At 46.0% G+C, this 15,000-nt stretch overlaps 1 protein-coding gene across 1 annotated transcript in view; it reads left to right on the top strand.

The window, feature by feature from the left end:
• Positions 1-15,000, top strand: part of LOC125307914 (Down syndrome cell adhesion molecule-like protein 1 homolog) — a 71,119-nt gene that overhangs the window by 8,531 nt on the left and 47,588 nt on the right. The window contains exons 2-3 of the mRNA XM_048264045.1: positions 8,626-8,794; positions 8,839-8,957. Coding sequence (XP_048120002.1) covers positions 8,626-8,794; positions 8,839-8,957 — 288 coding nt within the window. The remainder of the gene's footprint in view (positions 1-8,625; positions 8,795-8,838; positions 8,958-15,000) is intronic.

Genomic DNA, 15,000 nt, shown 5'->3' with positions numbered 1-15,000 from the left:
TGCCGCAGGGCTTGGGTGGGATTCGTTAGCCCTCCTGTGCCTCAGTGCAGAGCAGAACAAAGACTGCCTCCCCAAACTGGGTGCGTTTATTGGGCCCCCTCATTTTGCCTCATCAATTCTGTCCGCCCCCCCTCGTTTTGACCACGACTTGGCCCCCCCAGTTCCCCACATATCACCCCCCTCCCCCCTGAACCCCCATCCCCTTGAGACTAAACCCGTCTCTAGAATGTCTCCTAAACACCCCTGTACTTTACCTCAGGGTATGCCAGCACATGCGGTGCCACATTGAGATGTTTGTGTGTGTGTGTGTGTGTGTGTGTGTGTGTGTGTGTGTGTGTGTGTGTGTGTGTGTATATGTGTGTGCATGGTGGTAGGTCAGGTGCTGATGTGCTTGTGAGAGAGAGAAGAAAAAAGGAACTGAGAGAGAGATAGAAAGAGAGAGAGAGAGAGAGAGAGAGAGACAGAGACTGGCAGTGTGTTCCAGGCTGTTTACAATGAAGTCTATCATTTACAATCACTGTAAATGATAGCTGTGGTTTGAGCCTTTGTGTTAAGAGCTACCCCTTTGATGGCTGTGTGTGTGTGTGTGTGTATGTGTGTGTGTGTGTGTGTGTGTGTGTGTGTGTGTGTGTGTGTGTCTCTGTGTGTCTGTGTGTGTGTGTCTGTGTGTCTGTGTGTGTGTGTGCGTGTGTGTGTGTGTGTGTTACAAATGATACCACCTCCACCTCCTGTGGATAGATATATCACCTGTGCATGTCCAGTCAGGGGCTCTTGTCCAGCTGCCTGAGGGCATTTTCAAGTCTGTACTGGACAGGCAACAGTGTTTACAAACAAACAACTCACACAAGTGCGCGTATGAGACCCTGGAATAAGAGACCCTGACTGACCCTGGGATGGAGCGACCGTACCAACTGGCCCAGATCTGGCTCATGTGTGGCCCAGGACTGAGCCAGACCCAGACTCCCCCCCCCCACAGCTGTCCATGTGTCCACACCTCCAGAGGCCAGCTCGGGGGCTCAGGGCCACTCAGACAAGGCTCAGAGTGCCAAAGAGCAGAGTGCAGTGCAGTGCAGCAGGCTCTGTCCTGTCCCATCCCGTCCTGTGCCACTGCACAGCTGGCTTAGTGCAGTTATGGAAAAATGTATCGACCCCACCCCACCCCCGCACTCTCCAAATCCACCCCACCATCACCCCCTCTCTCTGCCCTCTGGCTGTCACTCAGACTGTGGTAGGATATGCCCAGGACCCCCTCCTCAACCGCCAACCCGACCCCAACCCCCGACTGTCCCGTCTCCCCTCTCTTGACGTCCCCCACTGTGAGATTATAGATATTGCAATCTTTATTATGGGGGTTTATGCCTTTGGCTGTAATCTGGAGTGCAAAGAGGGTGGGCTGAACAGCCTGACCTGGTTTCAGCTTCAGCCTTATAGACAAACTCAATAGGGCCGACGCGTTGCCACGGCCAGCGTCCACATCTTCACCCCTCCCCTGTCTCTATGCATCTGTTCCTCGCCTGCACATGAGCATGTTTTCATGTTCAGATTTATATTTATTTTATTTTTTTCATGACGGCGGCTTATTTATTTATTTGCTTTATCTTGTCACTAATATTTTTCCCCCCTCCCTTTATGATGTCACAATACCAAAATGGTGCCTGGGTTGTTTGTTTGTTATGTTGCGGACCTTGTTTATGATCATAGATGCATTTTATTAAGCATTGTCATGTTGTGTCTTAAGGTTTTAGAAGTAAATGATATGTTTGGATATAAAAGACAACACAGATTAGTTTGTGTAGGACTCGGATGAGTGCTGGATGGGTGTTGTATATTTGGGTGTTGCTCTCCGTGGTCCTCGTGTCCTGTGCGAAGGGGCCCCAGTGTGTCGCTGTCCGTGGTACTGAAGGGTTTCCACACCTTGAGCTAAAGAGATTATTGTATTTGACAGGACAGTGAAAGCAGGGTAGGCTGCTCTCTCGGCCCAAATAGCTCTTAAGTTGGAGGGCAACGAGGGACTGTTCCATTTTGAGCACGGCTCACGGTTCTTTCTCCTGATTAACCCCATGTGTGCCAGACAAATCACACATACACACATACATACAGACACACACACACACACACACACACACACACACACACACACACACACACACACACACACACTCACACTCACACTCACACATGTACACTCCACCCCAGGAATCCGTTTCAAGATGCACTAATCTCAATTGTCAATCTCAAATAATCATACATATAAGACACTCCCTCCCCTTTTCAAGTCCCGTTTAATCCTGACCTCACAGACCTGCCTTTAACACTCTGCTCTCCCCACAACACACCGCACGCACGCACGCACACACGCTGACCGCTGCACAGTCTGTGTTGGCTCTCACCTGGGTTTGACAGGATCACTAACCTCTGGGGCCAAAACATCCCTCCCGCCGGGTCAAACATCCCCTTCAGGCGTCACATCCCATCCCACCTGCCACCTGCCACCTGCCACCCAGCCTGGCCAGACTACCCATCCTCCCCAAACTCCCTCTTCTCTCCACCACCAGCCTGGGGCTGACCCCTCGGGGGCTTTGCCCCCCTTTCCTAAGCCTGCGGCCTCCTAATCTACCCTCCCTGGGGGTGGGTAGGGTGGGTAGGGTGGGCTGAGGGGAGGTGAGGCGGTGGATGTGGAGGAGAGGCGGAGGAGCCCTCCACCGTGGTGGATTACCAGGCATGAGGGCGCTGTGTGTGTTCAATGTGAAAGGAGATTATGCGGTTTAAGGCTCTGTGGATGCCATACAAATTCCAATCACATAACATATCCCTTCATGTTCCATGGGAATATAAAAAAATAGAGAGAGAGAGAGAGAGAGAGAGAGAACTCAACCCCCCATCTCTCTCTGCTCAGGGTTTATCTTTAATCTCTGCCTTTCAATTCTCTGCCATCTCTTTTTTTTCCGTGTCGTTCCATGCTGTTTTGCACATAGACATTTTTTGTGTCATCACTGTGTTTTTGTTTGAAGTGCTGACTCTAAACTGCACTTTTAAAGTAGCAGGAGCTGGAAGTAATAACGAGTTGCTGCCATTAAAATCACTGCAGCAACAGTTATGGGAATATGCGCTTGAATTTGATACATACACTGTATGCACACAAACACTCTTGCTCACTTGTGTGTGTACATACGCATACATGTAGAAGTTCCAGTGTCAAGTATGAGAGCGTTTTGACATCCAGTCAAGTATTTTTTCGATGCAATTCCAGAGCATGCAAAGCAGTCCAGACAGACACTGAAACACATGCATGCAGTATGCTGTAAAACCGTAGTATGCTGCAAAATCACTGTATGGTGTAAAAATCACTTAAATATGCTGTAAAATCACTGAATGCCGTAAAATCACTGTATGCTGTAAAATCACTGAATGCTGTAAAAAACACCATATCTCACAGTATTGCTGGCTGCAGCCTTCACTCTCCCATGTAATCTGTGTCTGTTCCCTAAAGTCCCGGTGACTTGGAGTGTGGTGCGAGCAGGAAGAATAGGGTCCTAATCCCTGTATTGTTGACACAAACCTGCGGGGGGTCCTCATTAAGTGTGATTGCCTTAGAAGAAAATTCACTGGCTTTGGGGCACGCGTGTGTGTGCGTGAGTGTGTGTGTGTGTGTGTGTGTGTGTGTGTGTGTGTGTGCGTGCCTGCGTGTGTGTGTGTGTGGGTGTGTGTGTGTGCGTGCGTGCATGCGTGCGTGCGTGTGTGTGTGTCCTCCTTCTGGCGCAGGGCCAGCGCTTAGCTAAGCACTTCTTTGAATACAATAAGGACACCTAGGCATGACACGCGGGTGAGATTGAGAGGCTATAATACACCCTTTAAGTCAGGCAAGAGGGGCCAGAGGGGAGGCCATTTGCATCGGTCTTGGAACGGCCCACACGTTTTGAAGCAACTCGCGCGACTGTCACGGCCGCCGAGTTAATTAATTTCTCAGTGACTCGGGAGGTGAACAGGATGTGGAGAAAGGAGGAGAATAGAATGAAAGAAAGATGGTAAAAGAAAAGCAGAAAAGAACGAATGAATGTTTTTTTTTGTCTGGGTGAATGTGAAGAGTTCTTGGAGTGTGTGTGTGTAATGCGTGCGTGCATAGCGTGCGTGTGTGTTCATGTGTGTGTGTGTGTGTGTGTGTGTGTGTGTGTGTGTGTGTGTGTGTGTGTGTGTGTGTTTGTGTGAATGTGTGTGTGTGTGTGTGTGTGTGTGTGTGTCTGTGCGTGCGTCTGTGTCAAGGTGGGTGGGTGGGTGGGTGGGTTGTGACCTATTTTTTCTCCTATCAGAAGACAGTGTTCTGAGCCGAGTTCTACTGTATCAGATAACTAATATTCCTTAATACCCACACGGTGATGGCCTATTACCTCACCCATTTGGGCTAGGGGTCGGACTGGAAGAGCCCACTCAAGATGGGGGGCATCAGGTGGCTGGAGTTTTATATCTGATAGTTTCTCTGAGTTTACCTCATTTCCGACATCTTTGGCAGTATTGAAATATACATAGCGATTCTTTGTATATTTATAGCACTTGTTGTGGCCTGGGACCATTGTGTCTGTCAGACTCCCCTGAAGTGCTCTTTGCCGTCATACTGAAGCCAGCTGAATGGTTGCAATCAGCAATCAGGTCAAAATGTTCTGATGTCTCGGGAAACACTATTTTAGACCTCCATGGCTCTGTTTAATTTCCAAATTGAGTGTCAAATTTGTGTGGCGGGCGCAGGGCTATCACCAAGGCTTAGCACTACTGTTGCTCCACGCGCACAGAGGTGCACTTTGTACTGCTGCAGAAATAAATAATTTAGCACATCAGTAAATAAAATAAACAAACTTGTTCGCTTGTTCGAGAGAGAGAGAGAGAGAGAGAGAGAGAGAGAGAGAGACAGAGAGAGAGAGATAATAATTGACTATATATGTGGAGGACATTGGCAAATGGAAAGCTGCCTCAGATAGGTCTGATAGCTTGTTGTAAGTGCATGTATGCACAGGTAGTGACTCTAGACTACTGGCTGCATTGCCATGGACACACATTGCATAATTGCACATGATGTTTTGTACTAAATAAATGGAAGCAAAAAGCTATTTTCAACATCACATGGTGTGAATTAATTAATATTAATATTAATATTGGTCTTGCCAGGTCGCTAAGCTAATACAGTTTTTGCCTATTACACACTTTTTGCAGAATTTGACTCATTATGTCAAAACTCTACACACAGCCAAATAAGACATAGCACTTGGAAACAACTCACATCTATGCCAAAATGAAACACTGCAATCAAAACTGAACAATCCTTTCTAAAAATGTAATTATTGCAACAAAACCATACACACATGCACCATTTCAATTACTCTTTCAGAAATAAAGAAAGTAGAATCACACTTATCAATGCAATACTGTGAATGTACTCTAAACAAATAAAAAAATGTAGCAACAAAACAAAAGTAAAATAATAAAAAAACATTTTTTTTTTTTAAAACAATTACTGGATAAATTGCTATTGAAATTGTGTGTGTGTGTGTGTGTGTGTGTGTGTGTGTGTGTGTGTGTGTGTGTGTGTGTGTGTTTGGTGTGGTTGGTGGTCATATACTTTTCAAAGTAAAACTTACCTGAAGTCTATTGTAGTGCTAAGCCTCAGACTGATTGGTGTTCATTTTCTCTGTAAGTTATAACAGGAGATTTCACTTTTGAACAAAGTGTCTAATGTAAGAAATCTTTGTATTTAAGCTATGGTTACAGAGTGTTTAAAGTATGCTACAAGAAGTTTAGGTATTGAGACTTTGGCCTAAATATTTGGCAAAAACTGTAATAATAAAGATCTGCTTGACCATAATTAAGTCCTCATATAATTGTCAGAGCTTCAGCAAAGGGTACTACAGAGTATTACAAATGGCCACTGAAAAGGAATCTGGAGATGTCAAAGCTGACCGGTTCATTTCTATGTACCACATACATCTCTATTCATTCAGATAAGGACCTTGAGTTTTCCATTCTGTGTGTAAGGGCACATTTAAAGTGGGCTTGTGTGGGTGGACATTGTGTGTGCTCACAATTTGAGTGTGTGTATTGTGTGTGTGTGTGTGTGTGTGTGTGTGTGTGTGTGTGTGTGTGTGTGTGTGTGTGTGTGTGTGTGTGTGTGTGTGTGTGTGTGTGTGTTTATCCGTATGGGTGTTCAGCTTCGAAGGATCCTAGCTCTTCTATGTTGTTGACCTTCTCCTCCTCATCCTCTAGTCTGTGCCTCTAGTTCACAGTGAGAATGTGCTTTTTACACATTAGTGCAGAGTCTACAGGAGTGGATGTGCTGTTGTTGGTGTACTAAGTACTACTGGGATCTACACACTAGTGCTGTTGTTGGTGTACTAAGTACTACTGGGATCTACACACTAGTGCTGTTGTTGGTGTACTAAGTACTACTGGGATCTACACACTAGTGCTGTTGTTGGTGTACTAAATACTACTGGGATCTACACACTAGTGCTGCTGTTGGTGTACTAAGTACTACTGGGATCTACACACTAGCTGACCCTCCTTCTCTCTTCTTCTTATATACTCCTCCTCCTCTGTCCTCCCCTCCTCCTCTACTCCTCCTCTTCTCCTCCTCCTCACCTCATCCTGCTCCTCCTCCTCCTCCCCTCCTCCTCCTCACCTCCTCCTGCTCCTCCTCCTCCCCTCCTCCTGCTCCACTCTCCAAATTCTTTCCTCCTCTTTTCTTCCTCCTACCTTATCATCTTCCTCCTCCTCTCATCCCCTCTCTCACCCTCCACTCTCCTACATCTCTCCTCCTCTGTCCTCCCCTCCTTCTCTTCTCCTCCTCTTCTCCTTCTTCTCTCTTCCTTCTCATCCTCCAAAGTAAATGTGTGTGTGTGTGTGTGTGTGTGTGTGTGTGTGTGTGTGTGTTTATGAATCTGTGCTATGTATGACATGGCTCTCATCGCTGACTAACCCCTTCATACCCTCTCCTCTCCTCCTTCCTTAAGCTCTCAGTGAGCATGTGCTTTCCACTGGGCTTGATGTTGGGAGTTCCTAAGCGAGTGTGTCCTCGTAGGTGTATTATAGTGTGTGCCCTCGTAGGTGTATTATAGTGTGTCCCCTCGTAGGTGTATTATAGTGTGCGCCCTCGTAGGTGTGTTATAGTGTGTGCCCTCGTAGGTGTGTTATAGTGTGTGTGTGTGTCATCGTAGGTGTGTTATAGTGGGTGTTCTCGTAGGTGTGTTATAGTGTGTGTCCTCGTAGGTGTGTTATAGTGTGTGTCCTCATAGGTGTGTTATAGGGTGTGTTCGAAACGGGTAAAGTTGCTGTCTTTTAAGATATCTAACTGGGGAGCAAGGCAGCAAGTGCGGTTCGAAACCGAAAAAACAAATTCTGCTGCCTTTTAAGATATCTTAGAATTCCCAAATAACGGTCATTTTTGAAGGCAGCATCGATGCACACTTCATGCTGCCTCCTACCCATAATCCCTTGGCGGCAACGCCTGAAACAGCTGTGAAAGGTAAACAAACATGGCGGATGACATCGGTAATGGCTGCTGAATCTGTTTAAAATGTCATTTGTGTGATCTTATTTTGCTTAGATTTGCAGATTACAGATTAGAAATAAACAATTTACTATCTGATTATGCCATTGTTGTAACCATTAATAGCGTCTGGTCTGATATATATGCCGGCCGTAAAACTAATTTATACCGTTAGCCTGCTAGCTTACGTAAGCTAATACCGTAGTGTTCTAGAGTGCTACGCTCATTTTTAAAAGATGCATTTAATCCAAAGTCATGTCTAGTGAGACAGCTCTCTATGTAGGGAGGGAGGCAGTAGGCAGCTGTCTCCCGTTTGGAACACACCCATAGTGTGTGTCCTCGTAGGTGTGTTATAGTGTGTGTCCTCGTAGGTGTATTATAGTGTGTGTCCTTGAGAGTGTATACAGTAATAGTGTGTCCTCAAGGGTGTATTGTAGTGTTTGTCCTCGTAAATGTATTATAGTGTGTGCCCTCGTAGTGTGTGTCCTCGTAGTGTGTGTCCTCATAGGTGTATTATAGTGTGTGTCCTCGTGGGTGTATTATAGTGTGTGTCCTCGTAGGTGTGTTATAGTGTGTGTCCTCATAGGTGTGTTATAGTGTGTGTCCTCGTAGTGTGTGTCCTCGTAGATGTATTATACTGTGTGTCCTTGTGGGTGTATTATAGTGTGTGTCCTCGTAGGTGTGTTATAGTGTGAGTCCTCGTAGGTGTGTTATAGTGTGTGTCCTCGTAGGTGTGTTATAGTGTGTGTCCTCAAAGGTGAGTTATAGTGTGGGTCTTTGTAGTGTGTGTCCTCCCTATGTGTGTGTGTGTGTGTGTGTGCACTTGCACTACATTAGCTCTGCTACCTAGCTGATCCTCTAATCCTCCAGTACAGAGCGAGGGTTTTGTCTCAACGCGGCTGTACTTTGTGTATATATGTGTGTGTGTGTGTGTGCGTGCGTGTGTGCGTATGTACATGTGTGTGTACTACACTACAATGTAAAGCACATTGTGTCTATGTATGCCATATGAAATATGCTAAATAAATAAATAAATACATCTGCTACCTAACTGACCCGCTCCTCTCCTCTGCTCTGCTCTCCTCCTCGTCCAGTGCACAGCGAGGATGTTGTCTCGACGCGGCTGTACTTTGTGAACGCCTCCCTGCAGCGAGTCACCTTCTCCAGCTCGGTGGGGGTGTCCCTGCCCTGCCCCGCGGGCGGCGCCCCCCATGCCCTGCTGCGCTGGTACCTGGCCACCGGCGGCTTTATTATCTACACGACGTGCCGCAGATATCCGCTTAATGCCGCCCAACGGCACGCTGCAGTTTCTACCCCTTTCTCCCGTCTCGCCTCTTCAACTCCTTCATCCACGACAACGACTACTTCTGCACCGCCGAGAACCAGGCCGGCAAGATACGCAGCCCCAGCATACGGGTCAAAGCAGGTGAGGCCGCATGCACACACACATGCACACACACACACACGCACACACACACACACACACACACATGCACACATACACACACACACACACACATGCACACACGTACACACACACACACACACACACACATGCACACACACACACACACACAGACACACACACACACACACACACACACACACCTGATGCATCACTGCTGTCTCTCTGTTTGTCTTTTTCTCTCTTTCTGTCTTCTGCCTATCCTTCATTTGTGTATACTGTCCAAATCAGTCTTTCATTCTTAATTCTTTCATTCTTTAATTCATTCATTCATTCTTTCTTTCTTTCTTTCTTTTATTCTTTGTCATTAATTTTTCTTGTTTTCTTTCTATCTGTTTTGTCTTTCTCTCTTCTCTATCACTTCTCTAGCAATCTATCAGTCTTTATCTCTGCCTCCTCCTTCATTTTTTCATTCTTCTTCTCTTTATTTTTTCTCTCTCTGTCTTCCAGACTTTCTTTACATGTTTCATGCATTCCATTTCTTCCTTTCTATCTTTCTTGTCTGTGTTTTTCCTCTCCTCTGTTTTTGCTGCTCACACTGAAGATGCTCATACCCTAAAAGCAGAACTGTTGTGAGACGCATGGTGTGACCTTTCCACGCAAACACACCGTTCTGACCTTAAATGCACCCAGAGGTGAGATATGGCCCTGCACGCCCTCAGCTCTCAGCTTAGCTCTGTCATCTGCCAAAAGACTCAAACATTACAGAAGGAATCCGAGATATTTCACAACTCTGAACGCCAGGCATAGCTGGAATTGAATCGTAGTGTCTTCTACATGCGTTCATAGAGAGCTGCAAGGCAGCTGAAGACCTCTTCAAGACCCCTAGAATATTCATCGAACTCGCCAAAATATTGGAACTATGGAATGGATTTTTTTTTTTTGGATTTAAACAAAAATAGAGGAACATACTCAAAAAATCAAGCTTTCTCTCCAATGGAAATTGTGAGTGCTAAAGCACTACAGTAAATATTATCAGCTCAAAAACTCTGCCATGTAGGAATGCATTTGAAAAAGACTCAATAACCAAGTGTTTACACATACCAGTGAATCCAGGCAAATGCAATGTTTCAGCTTTCAGGCATACCAGATACTCTGGATTCATTCTAGACATAGACAACAAGTAGAAGGGCACTCAGAGAGCATATGCCTCTATCAAGGTAAAATGCCGCACATGTATTGCAACATTAGTGAAAGTGAAACTAAATTTTTGGATCCACACTGTGATTTGAGTCCGCTTCAAAGCGTAACAGGCATGTTCTTGGTCAATGCTGTACCTATCCACCAAGTGTCATGGAAATTGGGCCAGTATTATTTGTATAATCTTGCTGACAGACAAGCAAACCACACCAAAAAAAAAAAAAAACAAACAAAACAACAACCTCCTTGGCTGAGGTTGCAAATTTACCATGCCATGGGAGGAGGTCCCGTCACCATCTGAGTGGAGCCTAATATTAGTAAGGCAGAAGACCTCTATGGGCCAGGTGGCTGGGTGTGTGTGTGTGTGTGGGAGTGGGGTGGGGGGGGGGGGGTGGTGTCTCATGGCTGGGCCCGTTAACCTGGCTCTCTAACGCGTGCGGTGGTGAGCAGACAGACAGACACACACACACACACACACACACACACACACACACACACACACACACACACACATACACACACACAGTCTCCAGCTTTTTCAATGTCAATATCATTCTGTCTGTCTCTCTTTCTCTCTCACTCTCAGTCACACACACACACACACACACACACACACAGATTCAGCATGTGCCAAGCTTGTGCCAATGTACCAGTCTTCTCCCAGTCTCCATCTGTCCTTTAAGCTAGAGTTCACCAAACCAAAACACACACACACACACTCTTTCTTTTTACTCTCTCTCTCACACACACACACACTCATACATGTGCTGTATATGAGCCCTCTGTATTCAGGTGGATGTGTATTGTGTAATGCGAAGGCAGCACCCACAAAGTAATTTAAACCAACCCAAAACAATGTAATTAATGGCAAAGTCAGTCAGCGTAGTGAAGTTAAAACCAATCGGCTGGCCTAAGTTTTTGTCTCCACCTAGTTTATTTGGTGTTTGGTCCCCCGAGGACGAAAACAAATGACCCACCAGTCGGCTCTGGGGTGGGGTGACTTTCGCCTCCAATAATTACCCAATTAATCAATTAAGTGCTGAGGCAGGACAAAAACCGCTGGCGGACCCTGCCACCCACCCCACGCCACACACACACACACACACATACAGAACCCTCCGGAACACCGGCGCTGGCCTAGATCGCCAGCCGGAGCCCGTGTGCTCGCTCTCTGGGCTCGCCGGTTGCCAGGGGCAACGGGGCGTGGAGCGGCAGGGTGTGGTGTCTCAGGTGACACCGGGAGAATGATGACAGCTGACAGCTCTCTGCATGACACCACCCCTCCCCCCTCCTCTCTCTCTCTCTCTCTCTCTCTCTCTCTCTCTCTCTCTCTCCCTCTCTCTCTCTCTCTCTCCCTCTCTCCCTCTCTCTCTCTCTCTCCCTCTCTCTTTTGCTCTTTCCCTCATCCCCTTTTCTCACCCACTCTCCCTCCTTGCATGCTGATCCGGTGCCAATAATAGAGCAGACACCTGTGTGGATAACTGTAGATATATAAAAATCCCTCTATGAGAGCTTTTGTTGATCCCTTCCTCCCTCTAGCTATCGAATGCTCTATCTATCTATCTATCTATCCATCCATCCATCCATCCATCCATCTATCTATCTATCTATCTATCTATCTATCTATCTATCTATCTATCTCTCCCCATTCCATTTATCTCTCACCTCCCCTATTTCCTTCTCCTTTCCTACACATGGTCATCCCTTGTTCTGATTCCTCATTCCTGCATTGTTGCGATAAGGTCATGTTTTCAGTGTGGTGTGTCTGTCTGTCTGTCTGCAAGGAGGATTATATAAACTACCAGGCCGATTTTTCATGAAACTTGGTGGAAAGGTGTAGGAGTTGAGCCAAGGAGGTGGACCAGATCCGACTGATGGGCTACCTCTGCACTTTTATTTTCACTCTCACTAACATTTCGAAATGTATCATGTGGCCTTGGCAGAGGTCTGTGTTCTCCGAGTGCCTTTCTTGTCTTAAACATGTCTTCCTGTGGTGTGTTTCTTTGTTGCACCTCCCCTGCAGAACCTCACTGCGCATCTACATGTGACAGACACAGTAATAAAATCATCACATGCGTTTCCCTGAAACCATTACTCGTGCTCCTCGTTTCCAGCTCCTCATGAAGTCATTTGCTCTCCTGCTATCAGATTCTTCCTCCTCTTTTGTCTCCAGGAAGCCGAGAAAAACACCAGACTCTGATACGGATCTCGCTGCTATCTGGTTAGGATATGACCAAGAACAACATATTTTAAATTGAACTTAAGATATACAGTATCTTCGCTCGTCTTGCAAGGGAGAGGGATGGGACTGGACCTGTGGAATCCTCTGGTCATTTTTACACATTTTTACACATCATACTTCAAACGGTCAACCAAACCATCATTTACAAAGGGGAAGAAATCATACAGTATCCCCCAACATACATAAATAATTTATGCTGGGAAAACAAAACATGCAGGACCCAGCAACATAAGTAAACCATCATTTATGACCCAGCAACATAAGTAAACCATCATTTATGAGGAGAACAAAACTCAACAGAACAAAACAAACAGCGTCCATCAACATAACCTTCTACGATCCTGCCCTTTGCACAAAACCACTGTTTGTGGTGGCCTCTCTCTGTCTCTCCCCATGCTCCGAGCACGCTGCCCAGTCCATTTAATTTCACTCGGTGAGAAATCACAGGGGTCGAGGACTCGGAGGGCTTGAGTGTCTCGGCTGGCGACGGGGAAAAGCCGCCAACCTGCCATGTAATTGGCAGTCCATCTCTCCGTCCCTCCTCACTGTGAATCTGCAGCCATTGTTACTTCAGGCTGCAGTAATAAGTGCTTCCTTCTTGTCTTTCCTCCTTTGCAATGCTGCTCCATGAACCCCTCTCTGGCTCTGTGATCACCCTGCTCTCAAACGCAAAAACACTTTACCAGAGATTTTCTGCCTGATTTTTCTTTCTTTATGTATATAGTTAAAAAACTGCACTGCCAGACATTAATGACCATTCTCCCCTAAAACAGAGCTGATCTACATGCTCGCGGACCACGTAAATAAAATATGTGGCCTTTTGCATGTTTGAGCAGATTGACTGTCAGTAGTCATGAGGCCGTTATTTTTTATGGAAATGAGCGCGAACATGCGGTGGGGAATGGCAGCGCGTCCGTTATGAATACCTATTTCACCGCAGTGGAGAGGCGAGATTTGGGATTTCTCCTCCACATTGCCGCAGAGTGAGCTAAGGTAAGCTGTCAGTTAGGGTGAACTTCAGGGGCCCCTCTCTGTGCACACACACACACACACACAGGCACGCGCGCACACACACACACACTCTCCGAGCTTTGCCATGGCAGGTGCTCTGCTTGAAACGCCCACACCCTCTGCACACTCACCCCCCTTTGTCTCTTGTGCTTGCCAACTGCCTGATAGGTAATGTTTATTTTTAATCCATTCACTAATGGGCACAGCCACTCAGTTCAGTTCCCTGTTCTTATTTAATTCTTTTTTTTTTCATTATTTCCTTCTCTTTTTGTGCTCCTTGGTTTATGAATAAGTAAATATGGTATTTGGTTTCTTTCTAGTTAATAATTTAAATGACAGTGATACAGGACTCTCTCCCTCCCCCTGTCTCTGAGTGCGAGTGTGTTTTAGCTCGTTTCTAAGCAACCAGTACAACTCGTCAGACATCGGTTCCATGATGGCGCAGGGGCGCGTCATTTACGCATAAACAATACAATTTGCATATTGCCATTTTTCAAAAGGAGCTGTAATGCATTTCTTTCTCTCCCGTTTCTTTGGGCATGCATTATTTAGCCACCACGGTTGTCTTTTTCATGTTTACGCTTTCTAGACCTTTGTTCAACAAAAGCGGACAAGGTGTAGTCCACCCGCACCTTTCCATCACAACGTGTTTACCGCTCGAAAAGGTTTGCGTCGGCCTAAGAAAAATAGAAATGTTTCCCTTCAGAGTACATACAGTGGACACACACACACACACACACACAAATAAAGCTCGGTTACCCAACTGGTCGAGTCTATCAAAGAGTAAATAAATGATTGAATTTATTGAGCTCTGAAGGGAGGGGTAGGAAGATTAATCGATTTGTTGTATTGATTTAGATCTCGTCTGCTTCAATAAAAGGGTGGTTACTTACCATAAAGTAAATACACGAATACCTTATGGAATTATGAACACGTGTTTCGATTCGTTTACAAAAGGGCAAACACCTCACTTGTCCGGGCTCATAGGGAATTGAATCGGGGAAAACAGTTGACAGATATGTGGCAATTCTTTCCCCCATACTGAATCGCATACGTGTCAAGTGTAGGCCTATATTTTGGGGGGAGGAAATAGGATATAGTAGGACTCTGGGGTTAAAACGACTTCATGGCCAGACAAGGACATTGGTTTGGGTTTCTGTGGGTGACACAGGCGGCAGGCACAAACCGTTATTAATGACTTAGGAAATTCGCCCGCGGGCTAGGCGTTAATTATATCGCTAGAGAGGGACAGAGGGAAAGAGAGAGGGAGAGGGAAAGAGGGAGGGAGAGGGAAAGAGGGTAGTCCGCGGACATTTGACATTTGACACGTTGCGCAAATTCTTGTGATTGCTCCGTCATTTCAGCAGGAAAGGCACAGTGGTCGAATTAGAAGCGAATCCAATTGCAATGCCACAGAGTTTTGAGGCTGCTGTAGTTCGATAGTGTAATCAAATTTACGTCGTCATGTTTGTCAGGGGCTCCCTTTACTGCGTGTTCGTCTCTCTCTCCGCATAGCCTTGAAATTAAAATCCATAAGTGAATGGATGTTGATGAAAAGGAAACAAATTGAATTCGCCAAAATTAAAACAAAATTCAGCGTCTCGTTTAATT

Source organism: Alosa alosa, chromosome 15 (genome assembly GCF_017589495.1).
Source record: "Alosa alosa isolate M-15738 ecotype Scorff River chromosome 15, AALO_Geno_1.1, whole genome shotgun sequence".
NCBI lineage: Eukaryota > Metazoa > Chordata > Actinopteri > Clupeiformes > Clupeidae > Alosa > Alosa alosa.
Note: the sequence above shows the minus strand (reverse complement) of the source record. Positions and strands in the feature narration are given on the sequence as shown.